General features: G+C 34.3%; 1 protein-coding gene across 4 annotated transcripts in view; it reads left to right on the top strand.

Moving 5' to 3' along the window:
• FNBP1L (formin binding protein 1 like) overlaps positions 1 to 14004 on the top strand; it is a 101848-nt gene that overhangs the window by 68682 nt on the left and 19162 nt on the right. For all 4 annotated transcript variants that reach the window (XM_072968192.1, XM_006197330.4, XM_006197329.4 and 1 more), the window contains 4 exons: positions 2397 to 2501; positions 5983 to 6111; positions 8284 to 8430; positions 10126 to 10329. In XM_072968192.1, coding sequence (XP_072824293.1) covers positions 2397 to 2501; positions 5983 to 6111; positions 8284 to 8430; positions 10126 to 10329 — 585 coding nt within the window. The remainder of the gene's footprint in view (positions 1 to 2396; positions 2502 to 5982; positions 6112 to 8283; positions 8431 to 10125; positions 10330 to 14004) is intronic.

Below are 14004 nucleotides of genomic sequence, written 5' to 3'. Positions count from 1 at the left end.
GAAATCGGAGATGCAAATCAAGGGAGAGGTGAAAGGAGCCCCCAGCATGATGGTGAGGTGAACCCCAAGGCGGCAGCTATGCAGTAGGCTTATTAGCTCGGTGACCAGTCTAAATCTCAACAGGTCAGAAGCCTCTGGGCTCTTGATTTCATTAAGGAAATAAAATTGATAGACTTTCTGAATGTGTTCGAGTTAACTGAGGAGAGGTTTAAAAAACTGGGGAAACTAGAATTGAATTAGAAAAAAGAACATTGACAACTAAGCAGAATTTTTTTTTTAGGAAAAGGCATTAACTCCAGAATAAAAAAAAGTTTTTGAAGGAAAGTAAGTGTATCACACACTCAGTTGTGAATAGCTTTTGCAAAGTCATAGTAATTTGAATTAAATTAAAAAATTTTTAAAGGCCTGGTTCTGGGCTGATGGTATTCCTGGTACACTGGGAAGAAACAACACAGAACTACTTTGGAGGGATGTTTCCAACATTCCAAGCTACACTGGGATCCTCCCCCCCCAAATAAAAAGCAAACAGTGAAACCAATCAACCAAACAAATATACAAAAATCAAACAAAAACACCTAACAAACCAAAAAACTCCAGATGAAGATGAGCATAAAATAAAAAATTACAAAATACATATGGCTGTTTTTATCTGGAAGAGATGAGATATATAATAAATATTAGTCATCCTAATTTTTTTCCTTCATAGTCTTATAACATCTGATATTTAAGGCACATAGTTTGATTGTAATAGTAAAATTTCTTTTCTAATTTAGAAAAATTTTAATGTGCAATTTTATACAATACACAGTGACAGCATTTAAAGTTACTTTTTAAAAAATTGAAATGTAGTTGGTTTACAATATTGTATTTTAGGTGTACAGCAAAGCAATTCGTAAATAAATTTTTCAGATTATTTTCCATTATAGGTTGTTATAAGATATTGAATATAGCTTTTGTGCTGTATAGTAAATCCTTGTTGCTTATCTATTTATTTATACTAGTTTGTATCTATTAATCCTATATTCCTAATTTATCCCTCCCCTATCCCTTTTCCCTTTTGGTAACCCTAAGTTTGTTTTCTGTGTCTGTGAGTCTGTTTCTGTTTTGTATATAGATTCATTTATATTATTTTTTAGATTTCACATGTAAGTGATACCATATAATATTTCTCTTTCTCTGTCTGACTTAACTTTGCTTAGTATGATCCATTCATACTAAGCTAGGTCCATCCATGTTGCTGTAGATGGTAATATTTCATTCTTTTTTGTGTCTGAGTAATATTTCATTGTGTGTGTATTAGAGTTTTCATCTTTTTTGGATTTATGCTCAGGAGTGAGATTGCTGGATCATATGACAGTTCTGATTTTAGTTTTTTGAGAAACCTGCTGTTTTCCACAGTGGCTGAACCAATTCTCATTCCCACCAACGATGTATGAGGGTTCCTTTTCCTCTACACCCTCTCCAGCATTTATTATCTGTAGACTTTTTGATGATAATCCTTCTGACCAGCATAAGGTGATAATTCATTGTGGTTTTAACTTGCATTTCTTTGATAATTAGTGATGTTGAACATCTTGTCACATGCCTATTGGCTATCTGTATGTCTTCTTTGGAAAAATGTCTATTTAGGTCTTCTGCCCATTTTTTTATTGGGTTTTCTTTTTTGATATTCAGTTGTATGAACTGTTTGTATGTTTTGGATATTAACCCCTTGTCAGTCACATCATTTGCAAATATTTTCTCCTAGTCTGTAGGTTGTCTTTTCATTTTGTTGATGGTTTCCTTTGCTGTGCAAAAGCTTTTTTTTTAAGTTTGATTAGGTCCCATTTGTTTATTTTTGCTTTTATTTCTTTTGCCTTGGGAGACTGATCTAAGAAAATATCGTTATGATTTATGTCCAAGAATGTTTTACTTATGTTCTCTTATAGGAGTTTAATGGTGTCATGTCTTATATTTAGGTCTTTAATCCATTTGGAATTTATTTTTGTATATGGTGTGAGGGAGTGTTCTAATTTCATTGATTTGCATGTGACTGTCCAGCTTTCCCAGCACCACTTGCTGAAGAGACTGTCTTTTCTCCATTGTATATTCTTTCGTCCTTTTTTGAAGATTAATTGACCATAGGTGTGTGAGTTATTTCTGGGTTCTCTGTTCTGTTGTATTGATCTGTATGTCTTGTTTTTGTGCCAGTACCATGCTGCTTTGATTACTGTAGCTTTGTATTATTATCTCAAGTCTGGGAGGGTTATGCCTCCAGCTTTGTTTTTTCCTCTCAGGATTGCTTCAACAATTCTGGGTCTTTTGTGGTTCCATATAAATTTTAGTATTATTTGTTACTTTTTAATGAGATAAATCTAATTTTATTTCTCAGTATTGTATTTTAATTTTTTTAACAGAGTAAAAAGAAATTTGAAAGAGAATGTAGAGAGGCAGAAAAGGCACAACAGAGTTATGAAAGATTGGATAATGATACTAATGCAACCAAGGCAGATGTTGAAAAGGTAAGAAATAATCCGGACTGACTTTAATATCAAAATATTATTACTTGCATTTGGAGAGTAGTTACAATATTTGTGTTGATATTAGAGTTTCCCCAAGAGACATACTACATCTAAATCTAAAATACACAAATATTTGCATACTTTAAATTACACATATTAGTCTGAGAAAGTAATTACAACAAAGTAAGTTACTGTATTCATGTCTTACCTGCATTCAAAGTGTGTAGGAAAGACACAGTTGCTATTAGGAATGAACTTCTATCATACTCCAAAATCAGGTAGAAAGTCTAGGGTATGTTGATGGGGTATGCAGATAGAGGTGGGGTGGCGTGCTTCCCAGCTCTGTGGAAGGGAAAACGTGATAAAACTGCCAGCGGTGTGATACTTACCATTTGTTTGTTTATTAATTAAGTCAAGCATTCATTCATTTTGGAAAACTGAACTCTCTCTCGTCGTTCACTGGCTGATTCTGGACCAGCTGTTCCGTAGTGTAACTATTGGGAGAATCAGCCCCGTAACTGCTGCTGCTTAGCTTCTCCTTCTCTCCTGCTCTATGTGCTTTATTTTGAGAACATTTGACACAATGTAGTGCTGAAATGTTGGGATTTTGAAATATAGATGGATGTGACCCCATGTTTTTGTATATACAAATGCCTACTATTCGTGTATTTTCTCCTTAGAATTTTGTAATTCCCCATAGGATTAGAACATGAAAAAAATAAGAAGGGAGGAATAATTTATGTTCTACCTTCCATGTTCTGTACCAGTTTTTTAAAAACCCTAAAATCAGATAAATTTCAGGTTACAGTTACCTTAAAGTTCTTCTGGTGTGACTTGTGATGCTTTTATCTTGTCTACCCTAATTTTAATAACTTGTATACCTTTAATGATAGTAGGTTCCCTGTCATTGGAAACATACAATCTTAAAGCAGTCTGTTCATTTTTTTAAAAAACTTAAACATTTCCTTATATAGACCCCACTTGTCTCCCTGTTCAGCTTTAGTTTCTTTGAGGTACCAGAAAAATGTCAAATCTATTTTTTTCTCAAAATAGGTTTTTTATGTATTTGTAGCAGATTGAACTGTTGTGAACTATTGTGTTTCATCAATTATTCCACATATGAAATAGCTTCAAGTTACCTTTCTTGATGACTGCTTTCTTTTGCATATCTTTTAATTCATCAGTATTCCACTAAAAGCGTATTACCTCAAATTGGGTATAGTCCAGGTATGATCTGATCAGTTCTGAGTTTGATTAATGCCCTAGTTTTGAACACTAAATTTATGTTAATTATAGTCTAAATGTATATCGACATTTTTTTTGGTCACCCACATTGTTTGGATTGACTCTCTTTGAGTTTATGGTTAACTGAAATCCCCATGTCTTTTCATATATAGTGTGGTATGAGACTGTGTGTCTCAGACAGAACGGAATTGGTACTGTTGGTATTTTAAATGCATATGGTACATCTTTATCAATTATTAGATCTGATCCTGCTTTAAGATTTCTGCTACTGATTTTGATCATCCACTGTGTTAATGTAGTTTCCTGCCGGGTATCATGTCATACGCATAGTGTGTTATCATTACTCGATGAAAACGTGGACCACAGCACTTGCCCACAGCACTGCTTGCTGTGTGGGAGGCTTCCTTGCTGGCTGACACTGACTCCTCAAGAACTCCCTTGACCAAATACCAGCTGAATGCATGGTTTAACTGCTAGGCAAGTTAGGGAAACTCTGCAACTGGACCCTCATTTTTAAAGTATTTCTTTATTTTGTCTACAAAGGTATATTACAGACTGGTCAGTTATCTTGAAATCTAGATATAATATACCTACTACTTAGTTTGGCCTAACTAGTTCAAAATTTTAATGTTTACATCTTCCTTTTTTATTCTTATTTGTTTGAAATCCTTCTAATTACTAGAGTATTAGGAAGTTTTTTTAAGGTTTGCTTTAGGAGCTAGAGAATAGAGGAATTCTGTTTGAAGGGACCAGGGAGAAAAGGGAACATAGTTTCAAGCAACTACTGATAAAAGTTAAAAAAAAAAAAAAAAAAAAAAAGGTAGAGGGAGCAGGCTGATTACTGTATTTTCCTAAAGAAAAGGAATGCAGCTGCACGACTTTGTGAATATACATAACTCTACTGAACTGTACACTTAAAAATGACGACTATGGTACATTTTGTTATGTGTATTCTACCACAGTTTAAAAAATTAGTGGACTCTGAAAAGAGGAAGAAAGACAGTAGGTGTAAAGCCCAAAATACTCCGGAGAAGGCGTCAGCCGCTTCAGCTGCTGACCTTACACTCTTACGTTGCTGTGCTGGAGCCTTCGTCCCAGGCCTTGGCAGTCACAGCCAGTGACATGCAACAGGAGGAGCTTCCCCTGCAGAACCATTTTGGGTAGAGAATACTTTGGAATCCTTTCTTCCATCATGGCTTGTGGGAGGAGAGAGAAAAAGGGGAAGGAGTGGATGAATGTGTACTGACAGCCCCAGGTTGGAACTTGAAGTGTATTTTTCTGTAGAAATACTTTGGGCCATAGTGTTTAGTTTCCGTAGTACTTACAATCTTCAAGTACACTGTGGATTAAATGGATATTTGTTTACCACCTGTTTCTGTAGTCCTGTTAGTTTCTGAGTTCAGAAGAACTAACTTGTGGACCTGCTGTTAGAAGGTTAGAGACAATAGTTGTAAAAACTGGAATTAGAATAATGATGTGTATTCACAATGTGCTTTACAGTTTTCAAAGCACTCTCATGTAACGTGACTTATAGCTTAGAACACTGAAAAATTAAGTTCAGTTTTTTGTTTTTTCCTATTACTTTAGAACAGCTGAGAACATTGTTTAGATTCTCTTCCAATAAATCTGGAATTAATGATTTGTGTTGTTTGTATTCTAATGTTTTCACCATTGTAGGTGGTACTAATGACTCATTCGAAAAGCATTTCTACAAGAACTTGGGATGAACAGAACTATATTCTAAACAAACATTCCTTGAAGTATCTGTGGTTTTGTCTGGAGGTGGAAATGATTGTTAAACATTGCATTATCCCCAAATCACATTCACTGTGGTTGAGTTGAATATAGCTGGATCGTGTTAAGAGAAATGTTTTAGTGTTATCTTTGTAACTACGTAAATTATCGCTGATGCTTTTTTCTCTTCTGATGAAAAGCTTTACTGTTTCAAACCATAATATTATCATTTATTTAATTAAAAAAATCTGGATTTGTTAAGGAGGAACTTGCTTTGAATGGATTATTACAAAGGGTAGAACTCACTATTGCAGTGAGAGCAAGGGAATCCTGCAGCAGGGAGCCTGCTCTGGCCATGGGATCTGTAAGCATCTCCTTTAATTTTACACAGTATCAGTAGTTCGAATAAGTCTAGTTTTGATATAACTTCTAGAAAAGTGATTAGCTGTGATGTTGTTACTCTTGCTCTCATTGGTAATGGTGTGGACCAATTTACTTCTAGGCTAAACAGCAGTTGAACCTGCGTACACATATGGCTGACGAAAATAAGAATGAATATGCTGCCCAGTTACAAAACTTTAATGGAGAACAGCACAAACATTTCTACGTAGTGATTCCTCAAATCTACAAGGTAAAACTTAGAGATACAAAATTAACCTAATTTTAGATAGAGAAGAGCTAGTCTTTAAATGTAAAACTTTAAAATTCAGCCATCGATCAGAATGTTTCTAGATTCACTAGTCATCAAGATTAGTGATAAGAAATTTCTTTATCATGGATGTTCCTGGAGAATGTCATTCTAAGTGAAGTAAGCCAGAAAGAGAAAGAAAAATACCCATATGAGATCGCTTATATGTGGAATCTAAACAAAACAAAACAAAACATAAGTACAAAATAGAAACAGGCTCATAGACATAGAATACAAACTTGTGGTTGCCAAGGGGGCGGGGGTGGGAAGGGACAGACTGGGATTTCAAAATGTAGAATAGATAAACAAGATTATACTGTATAGCACAGGGAAATATATACAAGATCTTATGGTAGCTCAGAGTGAAAAAAAAGTGTGACAATGAATATATGTATGTTCATGTATAACTTGAAAAATTGTGCTCTACACTGGAATTTGATACAACATTGTAAAATGACTATAACTCTCAAAAATGTTATAAAGATTTCTTTATGATTGTAGATTTGAAAATAAATTTTTACTAGCTTTGAAATCACAAATTTTTCTACAGATTTATTGTTAGTATATTAAACAGTTCACTAAAACAATGACAATTTCTAGATAATTATTATGAGATGGAATTCATTGGAATTGCATATTGTAGTCTTCTCACCTAGAATTGGGATGTAGCTTTTTGACACCATAACAGAATCATTGGCATTAGTCCAGATGGCAGGAATAAATCTTATGAAATGCATTTGCCTGCTTGTCTTCCTAGCTGCCAGATCATAAATGTAATTCAGGTTTATAAATGCCATCCATCATTATTTGATGATAGCAGTCGCCAAACAGCCTTCAGATAAAGACCCTGGAATTTACGTGAGAGTTAAAATATGTTACTGCTTATTTCTAGAAAGAAGAGACATTAGAGAAAAGGGATTTAGTGAAATGCTACTGAAAGAGGTAGTACCTGCAAGAGTAGAGTTTATGTGAAAGGAGTGTCTGTCCAAATACACTTTGTTCCCCCTCTAAGGCCATTCGGAAGTGTGAAGGAAGCACAGTGAGTGGCGGTGGGCTAGGGAGGGTGTCAGGTTTCAGGCATTTAATCCAGTCCACCAGTTCTTACTCTTCGGTGCTTTTCTGGGCTTATTAAAGCCTTCATATTCTGGGGAGACCTTAAGTTGCAGACCCCACTGCTTTTTGCGTTTAGGGTTTTGATGCTTTTGTTTGGACTTTGCTATGGAGCAGTCTTGGCACTTTGCGACGCTGGGAACAGTTCTTTTGTGAAAATGCAGGTATCAAAATAAATTCTGAGGCTTTGGGATGTAATTAAAGAGGAAAAAGTAGTATGAAAGCTATGAGAGTTAGGGGACTTGAGCAGTGTATCTGCTTCCTAGGAGAAAAAAGTTCATTTTTTTGTTTTTTTTTTCACCTTCCAGTTTTATTGAAATATATAAAAAAAAGGTCATTGTTGGCAAATAGGAAGTGTCAAAAAATGCCTTTACATTATTTGGCTTCATGTGACCTGATATAATTCTTAGTGGCATGTGTCAATGAATTTTTGAATTGTGAAGATTCCATACATGTACCACTTTGACCTTGTGGCTTCCTGTTTTTCCTCTTGTGTCCCCAACCTTTTGATAGTCACGCTGGGCTGTAGATTGTGGTAGGTCTGGGTACCTGTCGGTGTGCGGTCAACCATGGATTCTTGGTCTAGTCGGATCTTACCAAAGTGTTGTGAGCTAACTTAAGGATTTACAAGTCTCAGATTTGTATATGTTGTAGGCCAATTGCTAAAAAGGAAAAAAGTGTCAAAGTTCTGCTTTCAAGTGAAACTTTCCCTGGAAGCATAAACAGTAGTAACTGCTCTGACTGAAGCGTGACACGCTGAGGTTGTGTGAGGCCGGGAGCTGGCAGCCTGTAGAGGGTCCCTTAGGAGGCTTGGAAACTGGTGTCATGTGGTTTTAGGATGCACTAAAAGCCCTGAGTTATTTCTTTTGCCATTTAACAGCCTTCAAATTTTAAGTACTTTAATTTGGTAGCCACCTGTTAAAATTTTTGTTTTTGATTTTGAAGGAGGCTGCTTCAGAATGAAAAGAAAACTGTTTTCCTTTTTTTTTAATTCCTAATTATTAGCAACTACAAGAAATGGATGAACGAAGGACTATTAAACTCAGTGAATGTTACAGAGGATTTGCAGACTCAGAACGCAAAGTTATTCCTATCATTTCAAAGTGTTTGGAAGGAATGATTCTTGCAGCAAAATCAGTTGATGAAAGACGAGTAAGTGCTTTATAATTACATTTGAATGATGTATTTGCTTTAAGTTAGTGAAATGAATTGGGAAAGTGAGGAAGTAATTGTGGTAGTTGATTCATCAAGTTATATTCTGTAGAAGTAAGTCTGGCAATAGATTGGACTCCTTTGGCTGTAAGGACCATTCTACTAAACACTAAGGCTATAATTGTTTAAAAGAAAAGAGTTCGAACCCTTCTCTTTCCTTTCCCCACTAATTTTCTAGTTCTATTCCAAGAGTATAACTAACCTCTGAACTGTATGTTACAAACTGTATTAGTCTAGTGAAAGTTTAGAGAAGGAAATAGTCAGGTCTGCAGTTGTTGCTCGTAACATGAGAGTTGGCACTTGCACTGGATTTCAAAGCACAGGTAGTGTATGGAATGATGACTCATGAGAAAAGGAGGGAACTGGAACAGCGGTGCTCCTCTTGAGGAAATAAATCTAATCACGTTGTATCTTGATTAAGGTCTAGCAGAGTCTTGTACTTGGTCATTTCTCAGTAAATGTTGATTTAGTGACCAAGAAGGTTGGTTAACAGAAACTGAGGATATGAGGGAAGAGCAAGAAAAGAGAATTAGCATTTGGGGAGTACCAGGTACATACTACATATTTTAGTCTTTACAGCAAATTGATTTTATATTAGCAAGCAGCTTCCCTGTAACAAATACAATTCGGACTTAAATTTTAAAAAGAGGATTTGGGGTTCTTTAATTGGGAATTCAAAGATACATTTATATTTTGGTATGGTTGAATCCAACATTACAAAATAGTTAGGTCTCTCCTCTCTCACTCTTCTTACTTGTTAGCAAATGATTAGTGGGGGTGGTATTAGTGACAAAAAAAAAAAAAGAGGAGGTATGACTTGAGGATAACTCTTGGCTAAATGATAGATAAAAAGTACTATTAACAGAAATAGGGAATAAGAGAGGTGATTACAGTTTGGGGGAGGAGTTTGTAGAGATAAATTATTTTCTTCAAAATAATGAGTTCAAGGTGTTAGTAGAACATTCAGATAGAGGTATGTATGTCCAAAACCAATATATAGTACTTATGTGAGTTTTAAAGTTTTGGGTAAATGGTATTGAACTTTATAATTTCAAAGTTGCTTTCTGCATTCTCTACTGTTTGTGAGATCTTTCTGTTAACATTCTCAAATATGTCTTTAGTGTATTTAATTTAATCTTTCCCCTGTTGGGTGAATAAATGAATTTCTGCTCATCCCTTACCCTCTTTTACAATTAGATGCCCTTTCCTCTGTTCCAAAGGTCATCTTCTTTGTAGACATCCTGTAAAGCAGAACTCCTTTTTCTTTTAAAACTTAGGATTTCTACTTGAGAATAACCTTCTTCGTATGTTCTTTCTGTCAGGTAGATCTCACATATCAGCTAGCTGATATGTTAAGATGAATTTCAGTGGGCTAAAGCTATGTAGTGAAAACATTCATGAATATTACAAATTAATAAAATGGTAGTTTGTAAATTAGTATTTTTATAGGAATTAAAATATTTAGAGTTTATTACATATTTACACGAAGAAGTTACTCACTTTAAACCTTTAATGATTATCATAGAATTATTTAAATCTTTATTTGTTGTTCTCTTACATAGATTAATGTTTTGAAAGTTAATACGGTATTATAAGCAAATGAAATGGTTTTAAAAGCATGTCTCTTGTGTATAGGACTCTCAGATGGTAGTAGACTCCTTCAAGTCTGGATTTGAACCTCCAGGAGACTTTCCATTTGAAGATTACAGTCAGCATATTTATAGAACCATTTCTGATGGGACTATCAGTGCATCCAAACAGGAAATTGGGAAGGTGGATGCCAAAACCACAGTAGGAAAGGCCAAGGGCAAGCTGTGGCTCTTTGGAAAGAAGCCAAAGGTAAAAGTCATAGAATTCCTCTATGCTAATAATTTTGTTTTAGTTTGTCGCTTAAACTGATTTAGGTATTAAATGGATAATGGTCGTCTATTAAATAGAAAATATTTTTATTTGAATGATTCAGTTAACTTTTCACTTAGCAGACACATAGAATTTTGTACCTTAATAGTAAAAACTATGTCTGGATTTAACATTTGACCACCACTTAATAATGAGTAAAAATGTTAAGTAAGTTGTTAATGTCTCTTAAATTACATGCTTTTGAAATTTCATTTGCATGAAATCAAATTTTTAAGGAAGCATTATGATCTGACTGACAGTAAGACCACCAAAATTGCAGTTCTCAGCTGGAATGATTGACCACAGCAATAATAAATGTCAAATTAGATCTTATAGATCTTACTAATAAAGTTATTTTTATCATCTGTGTGAATATATAGTGGGAAGAGCTCAATGTGTGAGATTATTTGAAGTTTAAAAAAAAATCTCTAGTTCACTAAGAGAATCTCTTAACTTCTTGAAACCCATCTTTTGATGTGCTAGATAAATTTAGCTCGGCAGATAAGCAAATGGTATAGATGGGTGCTTAATCTTCTTACCAATTTAGTGATTATAATAGTGTCATATCAGTAGGACAGTTTGCACTTTTAATCTGATGTGCTGTATTTATTAAAGTATACATGATTATCTTAATTCATTTTTCTGGTCTGGACATATGAATGTAGATAAAGTTTAACTCAAATTATAGTATATCTATAGATATCTTTAGAAGCACAATTATAGTTAACTGAAGCTTTATTCATGCTTTTCATAATATTGTCCAGTTCAGAGGTGAGACTTTTTAAAGTCAGATCAGAATAGCTAGGAAAGCTTAGAAAAACAAGAAATGCTGAAAATTCTTTTAAGAAAAGAGATGCAATAAAGATGAAATAGAAATAGTCTGAGCGGAAAGCCACAAATGTAATGACATTTTTTTGCCTACTTGCGATGATAATCAGTATGAATATTTTTTCTTGATAGACATTGCCTGTTTCGATAACTTTGCCTGTAGCTGCTGCCTTCACCTCTGACAAGTAGAGGTTTAGTGTGTCTAACTAGGAGTGCTGATATTCTTAAAGTCAGAAGGGAATTTTTTTTATCTAGGTCATATTGCTCTAACGTTATAATTTGTATACTCTATATTTTTAATCTGTAAACTTGTAAAAAATGATCAAGTGAATGGTACAGTTTTTAAAGTAAATTTGACTTCTTAAAATGATAGTTTTGGGCAAAATTATGTTAACTTTCTTATAATATTTTATAGAAAACTTTATTTGAGATAATTTGTGAAAAGTGTGTTGCCAAAAATAGAATTTTCATTTAGGAAAAAAACTATGCACATTTGGCTTATTGATTCCTCTCTTTATTTCCATGTTAGCCACAGTCCCCACCCTTAACCCCTGCTAGTTTATTCACATCCAGTACTCCTAACGGGTCCCAGTTTCTCACATTCTCCATTGAGCCCGTGCATTATTGTATGAATGAAATAAAAACAGGGAAGCCCAGAATTCCTTCTTTCAGAAGTCTCAAAAGAGGGGTAAGTTTAATAATGGGTTAAAATGCATGATGGCCTATTGTGTGTGTAGTGTGGCTTCTAATACTCTCCACCCTCATTATAAGGCTCTCTCCTATAAATATGTAGTTTAAAACACCACAGAATTCAGTATAGCTGCCCTCAAGTTAAAGACAACTCCTCTGTATAACATTTGAAATGCTCAACCATGAAAGAATGGTATTATAAAGAGGGTGCTGGGTACAATCATACTAGCTATTTTTTTTGTTTATGTGAAGTCATATGTCCACCATTGTCTTGTAATGTATTTACATTTTTAAGACTTTCAGTAATTTGTCACTGGAGTTACTCATGTAATAATTTGTCACTAATGATGACTTCTGTGAATTTATAAAATTACTTTGTTGACAAAATAATGAAGTTCAATTTTAATTGCCCTACTTTTAAAAGCATAAAACACAATTTCCACTAGTTAAATAAAAAATTAAAGGTAGGCATGTTAAATGTCAAGTCTATAGATCAAATTAAGACAATGTACTAGAAAATATTTTGTAAGTTATAAAGCCTATAAAAATAATAGATATTGAGTCATTTTTACATGGAATTTGTTTTCTTGAGCTAAAAAAAGTAAAGTATTACCGTATTTTTCCCTTTTTCTCCAATAGGCTAGCGTTTGGCATTTGCTTATAACTAAAGATACTCTGTAAATGAAAAATTTTAGAATAGTAAAGAGCAAATATTTAAATTTTCTTAGCAACAACTGTTATACTACTGATAAACTGGTATTACTATATTAGGCTAATTTCTCATCTGATTTTAAGGGTGTGTTTGTAACATTCATAGCTCATAATTTAGATACATTTATACATTTACAAAATTTGTATGAGCATTTGTTTGGACACATGAAAAACTAGGTGTGATAACCCACAGATGAGAACTCAGACTGAGTGTCGTGAGAAGCCCGACGCTAACACCAGTTCACTGTGACTGGGCGCGCTCTTGCTTGCTCTCCCTCTCTCCCCGCCCTCTTCCTGCTTCTCCCCTTCTCCTCTCCTCTCCACCTTTCTTCCTTCTTTCGCTTGTCTCTTTTCTCCTTCTCTGTCTAGCCTGTTTTTCTTACTTTTTGTAGCCCTTTCTGTCTTTAAATTGCTTTAGTTTTGGATTTCTCTTTTGGCCACGTGTAGAACAAGATGTGTTAATTTAGAGCAAGATTATATTATTATTTACTTTTCCATTAAAACAATATGGCAAGCTTAAATGATGTCTGTAATGCAGCAGAAATGTCCTAGAGTATATGTTCCTTTTGGGACTTCCTTTTTTCTAGTAATGACATGAACTTCTTTGTATCTCCCTCACTTAATTCTGTATATGGATAATATTATAGGTTAATTCATGACATTTTTCAGAAATCCCTGTGAATAAATCTGCATTATACCTACAGGTACTACAGGTACCTGTAATCACTTTTAAAAGTTCTTAACAGTTGTTGGAAAGACTTAAAGAAATCATACCTGTGATTTCTGTTGTCTGAGTTATGAGGGTAGAATTTAATTACCATCTTTCTTCTCTATGATGATTTGGACTTCATTAATATTCTGTTGCATTTCATGAGAAATTACCATATTTTTGAAATCATTTATATATCCTACATATTGAGGCTACCAGACCCATTTATAGTGTAGGGACACAGCATAATCTTAGAGATGTGAAGTAAATGTGATTCTGTGAAAAACAGATTAGACAGAACTGTGAACCCCAGAGAGAGAAGCTGAAATATGTGATACCTTCGTTTTTATTGAAATAAATCCACAGGTAGAACTTTATAACTGTAGTTTGGTCATTATTTATCATATTTCTACATACTGCTTTAATTTTAAATATTAGTAATTTTTAGGGGGGAGTCCTATTTCCAGAGGGCCATAACAGTCCCACTTTTATCATTAGTCATCATGCCGAAGTAAAAATGCAGTGTGCAAGGTAGAAAATACGGCAAGCAAACCAGCTAGGGATGGGAGGGCAGAGCAGGAAGTAGTTGTTATCTTGGCATTGAGAAGTTTCTTTCTGTTTGGATTGGTGTTTGGTAGTTTACTAGATACTATTTCCAAATTAATGCACAGAGATGT

This window comes from Vicugna pacos, chromosome 9 (assembly GCF_048564905.1).
Source record: "Vicugna pacos chromosome 9, VicPac4, whole genome shotgun sequence".
NCBI lineage: Eukaryota > Metazoa > Chordata > Mammalia > Artiodactyla > Camelidae > Vicugna > Vicugna pacos.
Note: the sequence above shows the minus strand (reverse complement) of the source record. Positions and strands in the feature narration are given on the sequence as shown.